This window comes from Biomphalaria glabrata, chromosome 4, assembly GCF_947242115.1.
Source record: "Biomphalaria glabrata chromosome 4, xgBioGlab47.1, whole genome shotgun sequence".
In the NCBI taxonomy this organism is placed as follows: Eukaryota; Metazoa; Mollusca; class Gastropoda; family Planorbidae; genus Biomphalaria; species Biomphalaria glabrata.
In genome coordinates this window covers 12,866,589-12,886,962 of record NC_074714.1, presented here as the reverse complement: position 1 = coordinate 12,886,962, position 20,374 = coordinate 12,866,589, and the positions used below count along the sequence as shown (strand labels likewise).

At 35.2% G+C, this 20,374-nt stretch overlaps 1 protein-coding gene and 1 long non-coding RNA gene across 9 annotated transcripts in view; one reads left to right on the top strand and one right to left on the bottom strand.

Moving 5' to 3' along the window:
* Window positions 1–415: 415 nt before the first annotated feature.
* Window positions 416–4,455, top strand: LOC129925852 (uncharacterized). Of its 2 annotated transcripts, none has more exons than XR_008777579.1 (3): window positions 416–627; window positions 765–804; window positions 3,931–4,455. It is a non-coding gene; the product is annotated as an uncharacterized LOC129925852 (long non-coding RNA). The 2 variants fall into 2 exon arrangements; XR_008777580.1 differs by having other exon boundaries at window positions 765–871.
* Window positions 4,456–4,907: 452 nt separating this feature from the next.
* Window positions 4,908–20,374, bottom strand: part of LOC106052668 (uncharacterized) — a 41,208-nt gene continuing 25,741 nt past the window's right edge. For all 7 annotated transcript variants that reach the window (XM_056026961.1, XM_056026965.1, XM_056026962.1 and 4 more), the window contains exons 14-17: window positions 18,116–18,299; window positions 15,391–15,543; window positions 13,852–14,141; window positions 4,908–7,565 (exon numbers count right to left, since the gene is read on the bottom strand). In XM_056026961.1, coding sequence (XP_055882936.1) covers window positions 7,088–7,565; window positions 13,852–14,141; window positions 15,391–15,543; window positions 18,116–18,299 — 1,105 coding nt within the window. In that variant the 3' untranslated portion in view covers window positions 4,908–7,087. The remainder of the gene's footprint in view (window positions 7,566–13,851; window positions 14,142–15,390; window positions 15,544–18,115; window positions 18,300–20,374) is intronic.

Sequence of the window (20,374 nt, the reverse complement as noted above, 5' to 3'; positions counted from 1 at the left end):
TATCTGAAAAATTAAAGGAATGATTGTTAATTAGTCACACTATTTATTAGTTCGCTAAAATGTAACTAAATTGATAACTATGATTATTGATCTCAATTTACGTACGTCTATATATGTAAATAAATAAATATACATTTGATAGTTTTATCAGTTATAAAGTAGTTCAGATTTTTTTTAATCAATAAAGATTTTTAAATGTTAAACGTATTAAGATGATGAAGCAAAACAAAAGGCTGCTGGTGTAGTGGCCCTCTGGGATGAAATGTGAGAATCAAGTCCGCAACAATTTTTTAAGAACTTGTACAACAAAGTTAACCCCGGTGGGGGGGGGGGGGGAGACCTACATTTCAGTAATTAAGATTTTTAAGCATGAGGTATACGTAGCCTTTGCTCATTGGTTAAAAAATGTGTTACGTTTATGCAATAATTTCAAATTTCTTCATTGACGACTTCACAAAAAAACCAACCTCGCGCTGCTCATCTAGTTGCCAAAGTTCTTTTGTCTGATGTCAGAACTAAAGTTTTAGTCTTCAAGAAAATAAATGGCTACTTCTTTTTTTATAGTTCACTTGCGTTGTTATTGAATTGTATTTTCCTTTATAAGAAATAGCAGAGGGCTGGAAGCGGGTAAGGTTTGAACACATTAAATAACCGAGCTATTTTCAAATAGTGTTTTTCCAAAAAAAAATGTAATCTTCTTTTCATGATTATTATAAATACTTTCCTTAACAGTTGATGTGACAAAGCAATCTTTTTTTTTCCAGAGATCGCCCTGAGCACCCCAGAGTCTTGACAAGAAAAAAAGTAGGACTTTAGGCTTATAGCCTACACAACTTTTGCACAGAAGTCCCATTCGTCTACAACCAAAAGTGTATAATATTTAAGCACGTGTTTTAAATGGTCAAATAAGCTTTTTTATTCATGTGATTATGAAACAGGAACAATGTGGATTCGTTTGTCATTTTAGTTCTCGTGTTTATGTTTGTAATGTTTTCACAGCGCCTCGAGCCTTGAGCCTACATTTTAACAGCGCTCTATAAATACAATTATTATTATTATTATTAAGCAACCAGTGTGAATATCCTGATAAGGGTCCGATCCAATAAGATGTTTTATTTTTAAGTTCCTGACCATTTTCTACACGGAATATAGTCGACAACAACAAAAAGACGACTTGCGATGAGACAGTTTAAAAGTCGAAAGGCTTTGATGGTACGAGACTATGACGATTGGTCTGAGATGGTCTGGGATGGTACGATGATGTGGACAAAACATTTTCTTCACGAAAGAGGTGGTAGAGGGCGATTGCGACAAAGGTGAAGTTGGGCGGATGACATCAGCTCATGTAGCAGGGCTTAGAAAAATAAAAATATAACAAAATAGCATCTATTTGCTCATTAGTATCTAAGACATTTGAAAAATCATCAATTAGTCCTACTAGCTGTGTTTCACATCATATTCACATGATCTATATTTCTTAAAGCCATCTTTGTAACTGTCCCCTCTTTTTAAAATAGTGGAAATGACATTAGCTTCTTTCCAGTCCCTCAGTACTCTGACTAGGTTAAGAGATGCCTGAATAAGTTATTTGAACACTGGTGCTAGCTCATTGCTTAGTTCTCTGAGTACTCTAGCAGCAATTCCAGATGCTTTATTCGGTTTTATGCTCGTTAATCATTGTTGGATCCCCTTTTCTTGTGCTGATCAATACTTGAAAATATTCTTTGTTTTACCTTATTACACAATTATGTGTATGTGTTGATGATCATATAGACAAAGATTAATCTTTGAGCTAAATTTTAAAAAATACAAAATTTAATCCGCTTTCAAAAATATAGTATAAATACGTAGGTGGACAATAAGCTCTGTTTATTTCCTGGACTACTTAATGCCAAGATGGAATACTCTCTTGTTAAAGTATCAAGTTAGAATACTCTCTCTCTTGTAAAGGTATCAAGTTGGAATACTCTCTTGTTGATGTATCAAGTTAGAATACTCTCTTGTTAAAGTATCAAGTTGGAATACTCTCTTGTTAAGGTATCAAGTTGGAATACTCTCTTGTTAGGTATCAAGTTAGAATACTCTCTTGTTAAGGTATCAAGTTGGAATACTCTCTTGTTAAGGTATCAAGTTGGAATACTCTCTTGTTAAGGTATCAAGTTGGAATACTCTCTTGTTAAGGTATCAAGTTAGAATACTCTCTTGTTAAGGTATCAAGTTGGAATACTCTCTTGTTAAGGTATCAAGTTGGAATACTCTCTTGTTAAGGTATCAAGTTAGAATACTCTCTTGTTAAGGTATCAAGTTGGAATACTCTCTTGTTAAGGTATCAAGTTGGAATACTCTCTTGTTAAGGTATCAAGTTAGAATACTCTCTTGTTAAGGTATCAAGTTGGAATACTCTCTTGTTAAGGTATCATGTTGGAATACTCTCTTGTTAAGGTATCAAGTTAGAATACTCTCTTGTTAAGGTATCAAGTTAGAATACTCTCTTGTTAAGGTATCAAGTTGGAATACTCTCTTGTTAAGGTATCAAGTTGGAATACTCTCTTGTTAAGGTATCAAGTTAGAATACTCTCTTGTTAAGGTATCAAGTTGGAATAGAAAGTGATGGGGAAATCTCAGACAGACAACATGCTATACCACTTTTAAGAAGAACATTAAGACCTACTTGTTTAGAACATTTTTAGATTAGTTTTTGATTACCATTGTCGTGTCTGTGTTTGTAATGTTATGACAGCGCCTTGAGCCTACATTTTGTTTGTTAACAGCACTTTATAAATAAAATTATTATTATTATTATTAAATAAATAAATGCATTTTTTATGTAAATGTACAACTATACATTCTTGTACAGTTTTTGAAGAGGGTCATAACATAATATTTTAAGCTAAAACAAGTAATTTAATTTTAGTAAAATCAATTCCTACAGACCAATATTTCTATATTGTCTTTCCATCGCTTTCTCCGTGTGACTCTTCTTTTTCCTGGTACTGTTCCCTGGAGGAATGTTTTTTCGATTCATTGAGGACCTTGTGATGTAGCCATAGAGATTAAGTTTTAGTTTGCGTTTTTTGACAGTCATAGTGGGGTCCAATCGCTGTATGAATCGTGTTTCTAATCTCTTCATGTGTGATGGGGACTTTGTAAGTGATACCTAGGGTCTCTCTGTAGCAACTTAATTCCATTCCTTAGGATTCTCCTCTCTAGATATCCAGTCACCGTCCAAGATTTAGCAAACATATTAGAATGTGGTCGTGACCAGGGAGCGTATTCGTCTGATTTTAGTGTAGGGAGCTATGCCTTTGGCTTTCCATATTGCTTTGAGTTTTACAAGTGCTGCTGCGGACTTCGCTATTTTGACCAATAGTTCAGTTTTCATCTGAGACGATAGCTCCGAGATATTTGAAACTACTGACACTTGTCGGCTTTTCACCTCCAATACAGATGTCCCTTTTTAAAGTCCTGTTGGCTATTGGTCATAATTTGTTTTTTGTTTTTTCGGCATTGGCTTGCATACCATATGCTGATGAAGTCTTCTCAATGCGCATCACCAACAAACAATATAGTAAACAGTAAACTAAACGTTCATATTTTGTCATTAAAAATAATAAGTTAAAAAGTATATTGCCAGTTATGGAATCAAACCTAAGACGTTGGCGTTATTAATGCGACTCTCTATCAACGTAGCTAACCAGCCATATACTATGTTCGAAATTTTATCTTGAAATAATTGATTCAATTTTTTTTTACTTTCAACTTTGACCTTCCTAAAACTAAGCAGAAAATATGAGCTAAAAGTAGGACTTGCAAAACATATTTCATTACAGTTTTATCAAGTTCTGATAACTAAGTATACTTTAGTTCCATTTGAAAACGTGTACATTCTCATTGGCATTCTTTTACCACATACAATGATTTTTATTTCAGCATTAAAGGCAGTTATCTCAAATATCAAAAAGTCCAGAAATTGCTGAATGGTGCAGTTGTCTTTAAACATTCTACTTTTGATTTTATATTGCAAGAGAACTGCTCATTTATTTCGTACGACAACAGCGTGCAATGGAGCAGCCAACTTTTTGTGTTTCGTCTAAAATTCATTGGTCTATGTATAAACAATCTTAAAGATGTTAGTTATGGATGCAGGAACCTAGTCTCGGCTTCATTCGAGGATACAAGTATTCCTTTCAGGGAATGCTCTTGAAAAGAAGACAACGAAAAGCAATGGTCAATGATAGTCAGCTGTTGCTTTGTGTACATACAGGTTGAACTATGTTTGTTATTAGACCAACTCTACAGCTCCTGAACAAGTGAACATCGAAGCAACATTGGTGGAAACTTGTTTGATAAACAACTATCCACCACACACGAGCTCATTGAAAAATAGCTTCTAAAAACTAACAATTTATTTAAAAAAAAACAAAAAAAAAAACGGATCCTTTAATTCATGATGATGCAGGTCTATTTTTTTTTCTCTTTAATTCACTATGCAACCAATACATTTTATAAGAACGAATACAACTTTCTGTAACACAATTTACATTGACAATAACTATTATTTTTGTCAGTTTTATTGATGAGGCTTTGAAAAAAAAATGATTGGAATAATTCTTGTATTGAGCAATGAACAATTGTTTATATTATAGATAGAACAATAAAAGTTGTAGACCTGATAACTGGTTACATCATTCTTTGTTTGGCATGCATGCCTTTGTTTTCTAGTATTAAATAAGAAAACTATAATGGCACCTTGATTTTATATGTATACTAGCATTTAACACAATCATAGATACTTAAAACATCTGGGGATAAAACAAATAAGATAGCATTTATACCAATAGAGACAAAACACAAATTCATCACTCAATATACATACACAATTTTGAATACTTTTTCTTTCAAAACTATTTTTTTTATCCATTGAACTGGCGTAATATTTTAATACCCAATTTTTAGCGTCCCCTAAAAAGGGAAAAGACGCTATTATATTTTGTGTGGAATGTCAGTCTGTTTGTCCAACCGTCCGACCCGTTTAGATTTCGTAAACTAGAAAAGATAGTGAAAATTCGACATCATAATAATTTAGATCATTCAAAGTTCTGATGCAACGGCAACTTTTTGTCTTTTCTGAAAGAGAAAAATCTAATTTTTTAAAATCACTAATGCAAGCAGTTTACCATATTTTTAACACATTTATGCAAACGGTTTTAGATTTTTGTCAATTTTTTTTTTTTTACATTTTCATTGCTAAGTTAAGTAAGTTCTTTCATATATCTACAACATTTACATAAAAAAATGTTTAGTTTTTTTTTAAGAAAAAAAAAATCTATTTAGTATACATATAAGTTGGACATAATTTAAAACAACAATTAATACGTAGTTTTTCATACTATTGTGTGAACCATAGTGTCGCAGTATGGCGATAAAACACTTAGCTAAAGGGGAAAAAAATTAATGGAAATGTTTTTTTCTTGAAGATTTGAATAACAGATTGGCCCTTTACAAAACAATTAGATCAATTAGACATAATAAGACATTAGTTACGCCAAGTTCACATCTAATTCCACCTTCAATTTCACCTATTTCTTGGTCTTCTGGACCGTTGGGGCACCATATACGATCTGTCAACCTAGTTTCTCCATTCTTCTCTGTCCTATGTCTTGGATAGAATCTCATTCTGATGTTCTTTCTGAAAATATTGAAACCCGCCTTTTACCTGCCCAGGTGGACCACTTCGGGGGCCGATTTTGAGTTTGCGTTTCCACACAAACTGTCTTTGTAACCTTATTTTTATTTAGCCTAATTCAAAAACATTTTGACTTCGTTCAGTTTCGTATCTAATCACCCCTTCACCTGTTCTAAGACTCTTGTGTTCTACAACTTTCATAACGCAAAGCCCACATCTGTTTCAGTCTCAAAACGAAGCCCACATGTGTTACAGTCTCAAAACAAAGCCCACATCTGTTACAGTCTCAAAACAAAGCCCACATGTGTTACATTCTGAAAACAAAGCCCACATGTGTTACAGTCTCAAAACAAAGCCCACATGTGTTACAGTCTCAAAACAAAGCTAACGTCTGTTTTTGTGTTGTTATGGAGTGTGTGTGTGTTTCTAAGGTGACGTGAGAAGAAGTTGAGGATCAGCTGGTGCTATGCAGTGTGAATGGTGCAAGATAAGCGACATAATGTCGTAAGATGTCTAGGGTACACCAGACGACCCCAGATGACCAAAATGAAAAGACATATTTTTGTAGTGAGCTAGATTTTGTTAAAATACCATTTATATTAATAATAAAGTCTTCTACATTTATTTCATCTTAAGTTGGATTTGTTTGTATTATGATAAAAAGTTTTATTTTTATTTTGTTTTTTTCACAAAAGTTATTCAAGTCATTTCAAGTATTATAAGTTAAAATATATTACTCCTACAACGGTTTAGTTGTCCGCCAGCAGCTTGGTGCTACAAGACAACGACCGGCAACTGCAAGGGTTAAAACAAAGCCCAAGTCTGTTTAAGAGTTTGTAACGTACTTAGGAGACGTACCAGACAAGATCAACACTATACGCGACATACAACGTGAAGTAAATAGACGTATTAGAGGAATAGAGAATAGGCTGACAAGTCTTAAGGCTGACAACATCGAGCTATGGACTCAAGTAGTGTTGTTAAACAGTATTGAATTTGTGCATTTCATTTAGGTTGGTTATTTGGGTCAATATATCTTGTGATACGTTCGCTACTGATCGAGGAACTCGACTTACTGAAGGTCTGGTAATACACCGGAAACAGATACACTCACACATCATCTAACAAACGTGTCATAAGTATCAAAGTAAAACACAAAAGCCACTCATAACTACCCGGCCCTAACCGAAAACACTAGCGCTAAAGACATTATAGTATATTTATATCTCATTCACATTATCATATCATAAAAATAGCTCCAAATATAAAGTTTCAGACATTGAATGATAGAAACAGCTGAAGAAACAGCCCATTGCGTCTTCGCTGTTATCGTGTAAACAACCGCACCAAAGTCAGGATGGCTACGAAGGCTTTGCCAATGCCCAAAATCCAAATGTAGTGCTACACTTCAATGAATGAAGTATTGTCGTCTTCTTGTTTGTGCTGGCTACCATTCAACATTGTCTCTGATCCCTTCTCAAATCCTTTGGTCACCAGTGGACTCAGTTTTCTCGTCTTGGGCGTGGACACGTCCACTATAATGTCCACATCGTCAAAGTTGTCTTCCATAATGATTGAAGTCATCGCCGTCGGAACTTCTTTTTCCAGCGTAACTTCTTCGTCTTCTTCCTCGCTGTCCAGTGATTCGGCGAGATCGTCATCTTCAACGACTTCCTGTTTAGTGTTGGCGTTCCTGTCTTGCGCCTCATTGGCTGACGCACCGTCACGTGCATATTCAAATATTTTGACGTCAGTACTCACTATGTCGTATACGGGCCAGTGCTGGCTAAAACAGTTAATCGCTTTGTGAAATTCCGTTTTAAACTGTATGCTGTTAGTCTCAAAGTAATCACTGTCTCTCTTGTTTTTGAAAAATATGCTGTAGAGTAAAAAAAATAAAGGGGGGAATTATTATTCTTATAATAAATTATGAATTTAAATAAATAATGTAAAAAAAGATACGATAATAAAATTGGTTCAAACACATGAAAATTCAGTTTGACTACAATTGTCCCATTAACACTAAAACAATAACAATTTAGAGGCAAATACAAACAACATAAAACACACAAACACAACAAGTGCTATATGAATTAGGTTTCTATGTACTTCTCGGTGACGGAGAAAGATCTTGAAACTCGCTGACTGAAAGTCCGACAACGACAATGACCTAAGCTATTTTCATCATACACTTATACAGGATGATGTGTGTATATATATATATATATATATATATATATATTTATTTATATATATATATATATATATGTATATATATATATACATAGTTAATGTTTTTTTTTTCTGAAAGCATTCCTTCCCTGACTCGGATGGTGTAAGCTAAACATATAGGTATAACCATAGAACAAAACTTACACCTTAAAAAAAAGAGCTCCCACATTTTTCCTGCTGCACTTTGACTCCGTTACAGTGGCTTCTCGCAATGCTTAGTGCAGGCACGGGATATTATCTATGAGCATATCATATAATAGACGAGTAATATTCCTGAAACGCAAGCTTTAAGAAAAGAGTCCCTTTTTTAAGAAAGCAGCAATAACAAGGATTGTCGCTCGTAAGCATGTGTACCATTATTCCCCGTCGAAAAGCTGCGCACCATAATAATTATCTATGGGCGTCAATTCAATAAATAATGGAGCAGTGGTACATAGGTACAAAGCGTTATTTTTCCCCCAATTTATTGTTTCACCGTTATTCGGTCGGTTGAGCGAAAGCGGCGCGAGTTAGACGCATGCGATTCTCGAGTGACTTGTTATGGAAACAAATGCTCTAAAGAGAAACCTTTTGGATTATTGACGCTCAAATAAAGAAAAAAAACCACTAGAACTAGATATAACATATGCAGTAGCTGAGTGATTTCAAAAATATTAAACAACACAGTAGACCTCTTCTTAACTAACAGACCTGGATTAGTAGAAGATTATGATATTATCCCTTGACTATTGATAAGGTTAAAATACACGGTCAGATAAAAGCAGTAGCCATTTAAAAAAAACCAAAAGAGCAATCATATTCTGGAACAAATTTAACTTAACAGAACTACACCAATCTGCATTAAAGTTTTAAAAAACATTCTTTACAGAAAAAGACATTAACTAATCAGTTGATGACTTCTGGAATTTCATTAAAAACTATCTTAAAAACATTACGGAAAATCATATAGGAACTAAATACATATTAAGCAAAAGAAATAAATGCTGGTTTAATAATAGATTAATGAAGCTTTGCAAACAGAAGGAAAAACCTATATTGAAAATTTAAAGAAACTAAGACAGAAAGAGTTTTAAAAAAGTATAGTAAAATTAAACACCTAACCCAAAAAGTAAGCATTAGTTAAACACAGCCAAGGTAATCCCGAGATTGTACATTCTAAACTTAAATATTTAAATAAAAATGCCTCTACTAAAGCTAAGCCTAACTTCTTTTAAGGATCTTTGAAGAAAATTCTATTTTGTATTGTTTATATTTGGTTCCTTTGAACGACGAGTTTGCCCACCACTACCTTAAGGCATCATTATTATTGCCTACATACAGAGCAGATTAGGAACTAAGGGACTGCAAAAGATGGTTGAATCAAGCAAGATATATGGAAGAGTTCCAAGTCATGTATCCAATTGGTCTCTAGGTTATTACAACTCTGTCATTCAACGAAATCATTCTATTTACATTGCATTCTTTTAGAATAAAAAATAAGAAGCTAAAATCCTACATAATAAGCTGTAGATGCATCATTAACCCCCCCCCCCCCCAAAAAAAAAAAATAAATCTCCATCTCCTTGGAGCACGATAAATCGTAAGGAGAATAACGATCTGAAATAAAAACGTGTCATTATTGCAAACATTTAAAACAAACTCGAAGATGTCCACGTGAAATGTTGATTAACCTAATGGGAGAGTTTGTCGAGTCTTAAATCAGATAACATTGAATACACCGCCCTCGGGAGGCGCGAGCCATACACGTTTTTGTCCATGGACTGTCCCACAAAAAAAAATAATGGGCGCCTCTAGCGTTTGAAATAGGTCAACTGTTAAATAAAACGCTCAAGTTCTAAAGCTGACGTGTTAGTTGCTAAATGTGTGGCAAATATTTCTTTTAAGCAGACGTCTCGACCAGGCAAAACAATGAAACAATAAATAATATTGTTGACAGCTTAGGTTAGAGTAAAAGTGTATGTAACAGTAGGATAAGAGAAGTAGGACACAAGTGACAGATTAGAGAGGTAGGATAAGAGAAGTAAGATACAAGTGACAGATTACAGAAGTAGGATAAGAGAAGTAAGACACAAGTGACAGATTACAGAAGTAGGATAAGAGAAGTAAGACACAAGTGACAGATTACAGAAGTAGGATAAGAGAAGTAAGACACAAGTGACAGATTACAGAAGTAGGATAAGAGAAGTAAGATACAAGTGACAGATTAGAGAGGTAGGATAAGATAAGTAAGACACAAGTGACAGATTAGAGAGGTAGGATAAGAGAAGTAAGATACAAGTGACAGATTAGAGAAGTAGGATAAGAGAAGTAAGACACAAGTGACAGATTAGAGAAGTAGGATAAGAGAAGTAAGACACAAGTGACAGATTACAGAAGTAGGATAAGAGAAGTAAGACACAAGTGACAGATTACAGAAGTAGGATAAGAGAAGTAAGACACAAGTGACAGATTACAGAAGTAGGATAAGAGAAGTAAGACACAAGTGACAGATTACAGAAGTAGGATAAGAGAAGTAAGACACAAGTGACAGATTACAGAAGTAGGATAAGAGAAGTAAGACACAAGTGACAGATTACAGAAGTAGGATAAGAGAAGTAAGACACAAGTGACAGATTACAGAAGTAGGATAAGAGAAGTAAGACACAAGTGACAGATTACAGAAGTAGGATAAGAGAAGTAAGACACAAGTGACAGATTACAGAAGTAGGATAAGAGAAGTAAGATACAAGTGACAGATTAGAGAGGTAGGATAAGAGAAGTAAGACACAAGTGACAGATTAGAGAGGTAGGATAAGAGAAGTAAGACAAAAGTGAAAGATTACAGAAGTAGGATAAGAGAAGTAAGACACAAGTGACAGATTACAGAAGTAGGATAAGAGAAGTAAGACACAAGTGACAGATTACAGAAGTAGGATAAGAGAAGTAATACACAAGTGACAGATTACAGAAGTAGGATAAGAGAAGTAAGACACAAGTGACAGATTACAGAAGTAGGATAAGAGAAGTAAGACACAAGTGACAGATTACAGAAGTAGGATAAGAGAAGTAAGACACAAGTGACAGATTACAGAAGTAGGATAATAGAAGTAAGACACAAGTGAAAGATTACAGAAGTAGGATAAGATAAGTAAGACACAAGTGACAGATTAGAGAAGTAGGATAAGAGAAGTAAGACACAAGTAACAGATTACAGAAGTAGGATAAGAGAAGTAAGACACAAGTGACAGATTACAGAAGTAGGATAATAGAAGTAAGACACAAGTGACAGATTACAGAAGTAGGATAAGAGAAGTAAGATACAAGTGACAGATTAGAGAGGTAGGATAAGATAAGTAAGACACAAGTGACAGATTAGAGAGGTAGGATAAGAGAAGTAAGATACAAGTGACAGATTAGAGAAGTAGGATAAGAGAAGTAAGACACAAGTGACAGATTAGAGAAGTAGGATAAGAGAAGTAAGACACAAGTGACAGATTACAGAAGTAGGATAAGAGAAGTAAGACACAAGTGACAGATTACAGAAGTAGGATAAGAGAAGTAAGACACAAGTGACAGATTACAGAAGTAGGATAAGAGAAGTAAGACACAAGTGACAGATTAGAGAAGTAGGATAAGAGAAGTAAGACACAAGTGACAGATTACAGAAGTAGGATAAGAGAAGTAAGACACAAGTGACAGATTACAGAAGTAGGATAAGAGAAGTAAGACACAAGTGACAGATTACAGAAGTAGGATAAGAGAAGTAAGACACAAGTGACAGATTACAGAAGTAGGATAAGAGAAGTAAGACACAAGTGACAGATTACAGAAGTAGGATAAGAGAAGTAAGATACAAGTGACAGATTAGAGAGGTAGGATAAGAGAAGTAAGACACAAGTGACAGATTAGAGAGGTAGGATAAGAGAAGTAAGACAAAAGTGAAAGATTACAGAAGTAGGATAAGAGAAGTAAGACACAAGTGACAGATTACAGAAGTAGGATAAGAGAAGTAAGACACAAGTGACAGATTACAGAAGTAGGATAAGAGAAGTAATACACAAGTGACAGATTACAGAAGTAGGATAAGAGAAGTAAGACACAAGTGACAGATTACAGAAGTAGGATAAGAGAAGTAAGACACAAGTGACAGATTACAGAAGTAGGATAAGAGAAGTAAGACACAAGTGACAGATTACAGAAGTAGGATAATAGAAGTAAGACACAAGTGAAAGATTACAGAAGTAGGATAAGATAAGTAAGACACAAGTGACAGATTAGAGAAGTAGGATAAGAGAAGTAAGACACAAGTAACAGATTACAGAAGTAGGATAAGAGAAGTAAGACACAAGTGACAGATTACAGAAGTAGGATAATAGAAGTAAGACACAAGTGACAGATTACAGAAGTAGGATAAGAGAAGTAAGACACAAGTGACAGATTACAGAAGTAGGATAAGAGAAGTAAGACACAAGTTACAGATTAGAGAAGTAGGATAAGAGAAGTAAGACACAAGTGACAGATTAGAGAAGTAGGATAAGAGAAGTAAGACACAAGTGACAGATTAGAGAAGTAGGATAAGAGAAGTAAGACACAAGTGACAGATTACAGAAGTAGGATAAGAGAAGTAAGACACAATTGACAGATTACAGAAGTAGGATAAGAGAAGTAAGACACAAGTGACAGATTACAGAAGTAGGATAAGAGAAGTAAGACACAAGTGACAGATTACAGAGGTAGGATAATAGAAGTAAGACACAAGTGACAGATTACAGAAGTAGGATAAGAGAAGTAAGACACAAGTGACAGATTACAGAAGTAGGATAATAGAAGTACGACACAAGTGACAGATTAGAGAGGCAGGATAATAGAAGTAAGATACAAGTGACAGATTAGAGAAGTAGGATAAGAGAAGTAAGACACAAGTGACAGATTAGAGAAGTAGGATAATAGAAGTAAGACACAAGTGACAGATTACAGAAGTAGGATAAGAGAAGTAAGACACAAGTGACAGATTACAGAAGTAGGATAAGAGAAGTAAGACACAAGTGACAGATTACAGAAGTAGGATAAGAGAAGTAAGACACAAGGAAATTTGACAGATTGAGGAAAAACCGTTACAATATTCAAGGATAATAAAGCCACTAGTTCCCAGAACTTATCAACATAGATAATGATTATGCACAATGTTTCAGATGGCTTCACGATGGTGCCGAGATCGAATCCCGTTGGCTGTCATATTGGTGTGCTGCAAAGAAGCCATTCTATAGTAATTAAGTCAATATAAGATCAAACTTGGCAAAGTTTACAACCCAAATGAAAACCTTTGCACTACAGACTCAGTTTAATATGCAGGGCCGCTGGGCCGGTCTTAGCCCACTGCAACCTATGCGGTCGCAGTGGGCACCGCTCTTTCATAGGGCTCGCGCTAATTGTAAGTGTAAATTATTAAATTAAATCATTATAACTTTTATATAATTATAGGGTTTCCACGGCTTCCTGATTTTTAGGAAATCTCCTGACAAAGCAAAATATACGAAAAACTCCTTGAAATCTCCTGAAATTATTAAAATCTCCTGAAAATAGACGATATTGTCATTTTTGGGGTGCCAATAAATAAAACCAGCATTGCGGGCTTTCATTTATTAAAAATTTATTGCAAAGACGAAAGTATTTTCTAACTAAAATAATTTTAATTTTGACATTATGCTTATCCCTACCCAGACTAGGCCCCGCGCAATCCGTTTCGCATAGGGCTCGCAATTGCTAGGACCGGCCCTGTAACTATGACTATGGTAATTCTGCACAATAGTTTATTACAGTTTAAACAAAAAAAAAATACGTTGATAATTTAAATCCAATTGATGGATCGCTATAAAAGTTATTTGGCTCTTGCTACCTACTCTTCCATGTTTCAGAATCAGTTCATAGAAAAGAAAGACTTGTGTTGCATTTACCTAAACATGTAAGGCAAAAATCCGCCCACAACTGTAGCTAAAAGCTGATTGGTTGACGAGATGCTGTAGACGTTTCCAAACGCCATGACAACCAAAACGACAAAGAGGAGAAACAATGTGATCCTGAAGAGTTCCAAAACAGCGTTACCAACGTTCTTATGGATCGGCCCAGGGCAGCAGTAGTAGTTGAGGTCAATAGTCTTGTGGAAGAATTTCTCCGGGGTACACGGCGTGTCCTGTCTGTCCAGAAACACAAGCATACCCTTCGTGTGCCAATAGGGCCGGCCATCCTAAAGTATACACAAAGCAATATATTTTATATTTTAAAAGAATCAATTACTACGATATGTTCAAATAATATAGCAAACTAAACATTTATGTAGTACTAGCAGTAGGCACTCGTTGATTTGTTCCTAGGCTTTATATTGTTTATTATGGCCGGAACACCTCCTTTTTTTTTTCTTTAATAAACGGGCCACCTAACCTATTTTCTAGTCCGTTAATGAATGTTATCTGTTACAATGAAATTTTAGTAGCACTTTCACATATCCCCCCCACCGGACAAAAACAAAACGTCAGTTCTTCGTACACTCTATCCCTTTTCTTCGACTTCTCAACTCAATCTACACACACACACACATATATATATATTGACCGTGATCTTTCCCCCGCCCCAATTTTTGTATTATTTTTACTTTTTTTTTCTTTGCAACCTTTAATCTTAAAAAAAGCAATGTACGGTATTAGACACTGCATAATTTTTTTCATACCATCAGTTTCAGGCTTAGAGAAACAAAAAAGCATTTTCCGAAGCCCCCAATTGAATTCACTGGAATATCTTCCTAAGCCTTCATCGTTCAGGCTATGTGGTGTCCATTTAGTCTTCCTATGCTATTGTTATGGAGTGTGTGTGTTTCTATGGTGGTGATGAGAGGTAGTTAACGATTGGTTGGTATGAATGATGCAAGAAAATAGCCATTGTCGTAAGCTGTCTTGGGTAGGCCAGATGACACCAGAAGGCCAGAATGAATAGGCGTAGTTTTTTAGTGAGTTAGATTTTGTTCAAAAATACCATTTTATATCATTATTGAAGTCTACTACAATTATTTCCTGTCACCTCAAGTTACATTTTGTTTCTATTATAATAGAATATATATTTAGTTTCGTTCACAAAGTAGTTATTCAAGTGATTTCAAGCTTTATAATTTAAGATTTAAACCGCCTACATCGGTTTAGTTGTCTACCAGCAGTTTGGTGCTACAAGTCAACGACTGCCCACAACAGTAATCATCCACATATCCAACCTAAAAAGTTTTATCTGGCTGTGCAGAATAACAAATAAAACTTTTTTATTTCACACATTAAATAGAGCTACGCTGTTTTTTTTTCCCATAAAAACTGAAACAAAATACTAAGTAAAAAAACTAATTAAAATGCATATATATAAAACTTTTCTAAACAATCAGCTAGAAGTTGATAAGACTTTGATTGTTTATTCTTCTGACTTTATATTGTATATTCTGCGCTAAGAGTGACTACCTTTACTATGATCTGTGGTTTTGTTAGCTGACCACTGTAAGTGGCTACTGCACCTTTGACATTAAAAACTGTGTTTTCTTGGTCTAATGCTTCCTTCTTGGCCACTTCATTCATTTCGTCTCTGATCATGTCCAACAACTCTTTATGCACAACCTAAGGGACAACAACAAGGGGTAGAATTAAGATTTGAGTTGACACACATTTTATTTTCAATGTTTTCACCCGCGTACATCCATCCATTGTGGACATTTTGATGGGCTTTTTGTTTTGTCATTGGCTAATTCAACAGTTTAACTTGATTTGCATAATCCGCAGAGTTCTTTTTATTTTAAATTGTCTGTAATTGTGGGAGTATTTTGATTGAGTGACGAGAGTATCGTATGAAATGAAGTTTAAAAGTCACCCTGAAGTCTACTGAAAGTCCTTGGAGGTCGCATTCGAAAGTAAGGATTTGATGCGTTGTATGCCTAGCTATACTAGCATCTAGCAGCTGCCAGGGAAATATGACGTGATCACGTGATAAGACTGACTCAATTATTCGTTCTTTACAAACTGTTTGTAGCGGGAAAAAAAAAAGAAAACATCATCACGAGGTCACCGGTTTCAAAAGTTATGTTTGTCAGCTAACAATTTGCACATTTCTCCATACACCTCCATCTCTTTCTCTCTCTCTTTCTCAATCCATGCCCTGGGTGAGTTTAGAGATCCCTGGACACAATGACACAAGCATTGAATAAAACTGTTCCATAAAGCCAGAGAGATTCTGTTGCAGTTTAAAAAGAATTTACTACGAGATAGGACAAAGGTTTAGATATTCATGATGTGCCTGCATGTTGTTACAATCTCTGTGTGTATTTTAAATCATCTTCAAATATAATATGTACAATAATGACTAAAAAACTTTAGTTCCCCTTACCCAGGGGCGGACTGGCTATATGGGCATTTGGGCAAATGCCCGGTGGGCCGGTACCCAAATGGGCCGGTAGGGCCACCGAAATGCCTGATCGAAGTCACTATGGCACATATCAAGTTGTGAAAGGTTTTATAATGTCCTTATTATGTTATTATTATTATTTTTATAAAAGGCCCTCTGAGCGTCGTGTTTAAACAAAAGTCTTTCACAGACATTACAGTGTAATAATCTTTTAATCAAACACATTTTCCGAAAATAAAATGTAGAAAATATGTAGACAGTGCTACTAGTAAGCTTCAACTTTTTAGGGCTTACATAATTGCTGATTTAAAAAGACGCTATATTGCATGCTTATTAAGATATAGAGTTCACTGTATGCATGCATATCGATACATTATCAAACTAAACAATGATTTTTAAGGACCGATACACCTGGACATGGATGCCCATCACATGATAGAGAATTTGTGGGCCGAATTTTATAGAAATGCCCGGGCCTATTTTGACACCCAGTCCGCCCCTGCCCTTACCTGTTATTTTTTATAGAATGTAACGAAATATAATGTAAGGTAATACATTTTTCTCTGTTATAAAAACAAATAAAACAGTCTTATCGTATGCTTGGCGTTGTTCTTCCCTTGTGAAAGTCCAGGTACATGATATGCAAACGTAAAGTTCTCCTTTCAGATTTTGCAATCTAAAGGGCAGAAGATGTTAATGCGGTTGGTGGTTGTGCTGGCCACATGACACCCTGCTCGTTAACCATTGGCCAAATAAATAATAAGCAGATGACCAATAGACATAATATGTACTTTAGCCAGAATATCCTTACCTTGTGAAAGTCCAGGTACATGATATGTACTTTAGCCAGAATGTCCTTACCTTGTGAAAGTCCAGGTACATGATATATACTTTAGCCAGAATGTCCTTACCTTGTGAAAGTCCAGGTACATGATATGTACTTTAGCCAGAATGTCCTTACCTTGTGAAAGTCCAGGTACATGATATGTACTTTAGCCAGAATGTCCTTACCTTGTGAAAGTCCAAGTACATGATATGTACTTTAGCCAGAATGTCCTTACCTTGTGAAAGTCCAGGTAAAATGTGTACTTTAGCCAGAATGTCCTTACCTTGTGAAAGTCCAGGTAAATATGTACTTTAGCCAGAATGCCCTTACCTTATGAAAGTCCAAGTACATGATATGTACTTTAGCCAGAATATCCTTACCTTGTGAAAGTCCAGGTACATGATATGTACTTTAGCCAGAATGTCCTTACCTTGTGAAAGTCCAGGTAAATGTGTACTTTAGCCAGAATGTCCTTACCTTGTGAAAGTCCAAGTACATGATATGTACTTTAGCCAGAATATCCTTACCTTGTGAAAGTCCAGGTACATGATATGTACTTTAGCCAGAATGTCCTTACCTTGTGAAAGTCCAGGTAAATGTGTACTTTAGCCAGAATGTCCTTACCTTGTGAAAGTCCAAGTACATGATATGTACTTTAGCCAGAATGTCCTTACCTTGTGAAAGTCCAGGTAAATGTGTACTTTAGCCAGAATGTCCTTACCTTGTGAAAGTCCAGGTAAATATGTACTTTAGCCAGAATGTCCTTACCTTATGAAAGTCCAAGTACATGATATGTACTTTAGCCAGAATGTCCTTACCTTGTGAAAGTCCAGCTAAATATGTACTTTAGCCAGAATGTCCTTACCTTGTGAAAGTCCAGGTACATGATATGTACTTTAGCCAGAATGTCCTTACCTTAGTAAAGTCCAAGTACATGATATGTACTTTAGCCAGAATGTCCTTACCTTGTGAAAGTCCAGGTACATGATATGTACTTTAGCCAGAATGTCCTTGCAGTAAAATAGGACCAACAAGAGAAGTGACAGATACTGAAAGATAACTCCAGCGTTGACAATCAATCCCATGAAGGTGTAGACGAACAACTCCACAAAGAACGAACAGACCTCCATGACCAGCAGTGTGAGTGACCTAAGAAGATCATGCTAATTGGAGATTTTCACGGCCCAAAAAAACTATAAATAACTATCTTTTGTTTGGTGTATCCGGTGTATAAAACAAAGTGCTGATTGGCTGATTGGCTGATTGGAAAGTGTCTTTTTTAAAAGGTAAATTTTAGTGCACTGTTTTTTTTTTAAGCTCTGCAGAGTCATATTGTGGAAGCTCTTCACTTAGTAGCACAGACTAAGTTCATGAGGAAGGAAGCAGTAGACTTTCACTCTATGGCAGGGGTAGAATTGAAACTTTTTTTTTTAAGTTGGTCACTACCCAGATATAATTGTGCATTTTAAAGTTATAGGTTAGTCATCAATGCATTCAATAACAAAATGACACTCCGAACGTTGGCTCATTTTGTTTTTAAATTTAGTTGGGGCAGCAGTCTTGTTCGACTTAGCGTAGTCGACATTCTTTTAGTTGATTGTTCAAATGTCTAATAATAATCACGTAAAGTGTAATAGTGTTGCAATCTATCATGGATTATGGTATACTTAAGCATAGGCCTATATATACTGTATATGCAAAGGTTAATTTATTGAAGCATGTTATTATTGTAACAATCTATAATCTTTATCAATAATTAAGATATACTCAAGTACATAAATATTTTTTATTGTTACAATAATGCCATGCTTCAAGAAATTAACATTTACATGTATACAAAGTAACTAATAGAGTCTATATTTTAAAGGGAGACAAGTATCAGCTATTGCTGACAGGTTTAAGTAACCCAATACATCACTGAGAAGAGCTCTTTAAAGGGAGGTAATCGTGAATATTAAACTGAACAGAGAGAGAATCTATTGATGTTGAATATTTTGTGCTTTTATTTTCTTTTCTAAATCTATATTCCCATTTGTATAATATGTTATTGGCTTCAATAAACTCATGTCCGAAAGTTCACACTGAAGACTTAACTAGACCTACACGCAGGGCCGGTCTTAGGCCACCGCAACCTATGCGGCGCAGTGGGTCCCGCACGTTCATAGGTCCCGCGCGAATTCTGCATGTAAATTATAACATTGGACCTTTTTAACTTGCGAAATATACGAAAAATTCATTAAAATGTTCTGAAATTTTTTTAATCTTCTGAAAACTGATGCAAATCTCCTTAAAAACAGACAAAATTATCATGTCGGGGTGTCATTCAATATGGACAACGCCAATCCTACTTGCGATTAAAAAATAATCATCATTGTCAGTTTCATTTAATAAAAATATGACGATACAGCAAATTTTAAACAAAACAGGAGTTCAAATACTTAATTTACTTTAATAGTCACTGACATACAAATATAGATCCAAATATATCTCGACATCTTAAGAAAAAACAAAAAAAGATATTTTGCTAGTCGATAGTAAATCTAAAAGGCAGATCTGAATGTTTATCGGCTTTTTGTTGGAAAACTACTATCTACTGTAGATGGTTCGTAAATCTAATTTGACAGTGATTTTTTACTTAGTAAAGTATTAATAAAATGCAAAGACGAATTTATTTTCTAATACAAAATCTTAATTTTCACTTATTATCCATTATCACAAACCAGAATGGGCCCCGCGCAATCCGTTTCGTACAGGGCCCCGCAATCTGTAGGACCGGCCCTGCCTACACGGGTACCTTCGTAGCCACGATGATAAGACTGCATTCTTCTTTATAATTGAAGGGAGGAGCTTCGTCTACGTAAGGAATACCAATTGCGGGGCCCAATTAAATGGATGCTTGCGATGCCCCACATCTAATTTTTTTTAACAATAGCAACTATTACTATTGATTAATTGTACCAACATTTGTTATACAACATGCATCGGAAGCAACTCAAACGCAATAGGATCCGACGGGTTAATTAAGGTTACGTCATTCGTACAATAGGCTTCATTAAATAAGTTAACCCTTGAAGTCCTACATATTTAAAAGCCTATGACAAGAGCCGTTACTGAAAGTGATATGCTTAATGTAAATTTCGGGACCCATGCCAGGCGCGGGGCCCAATCGGAGCAATCGGTCAAATTGGCTTAAGGCCGACCCTGACTTTATATATAAATATTTT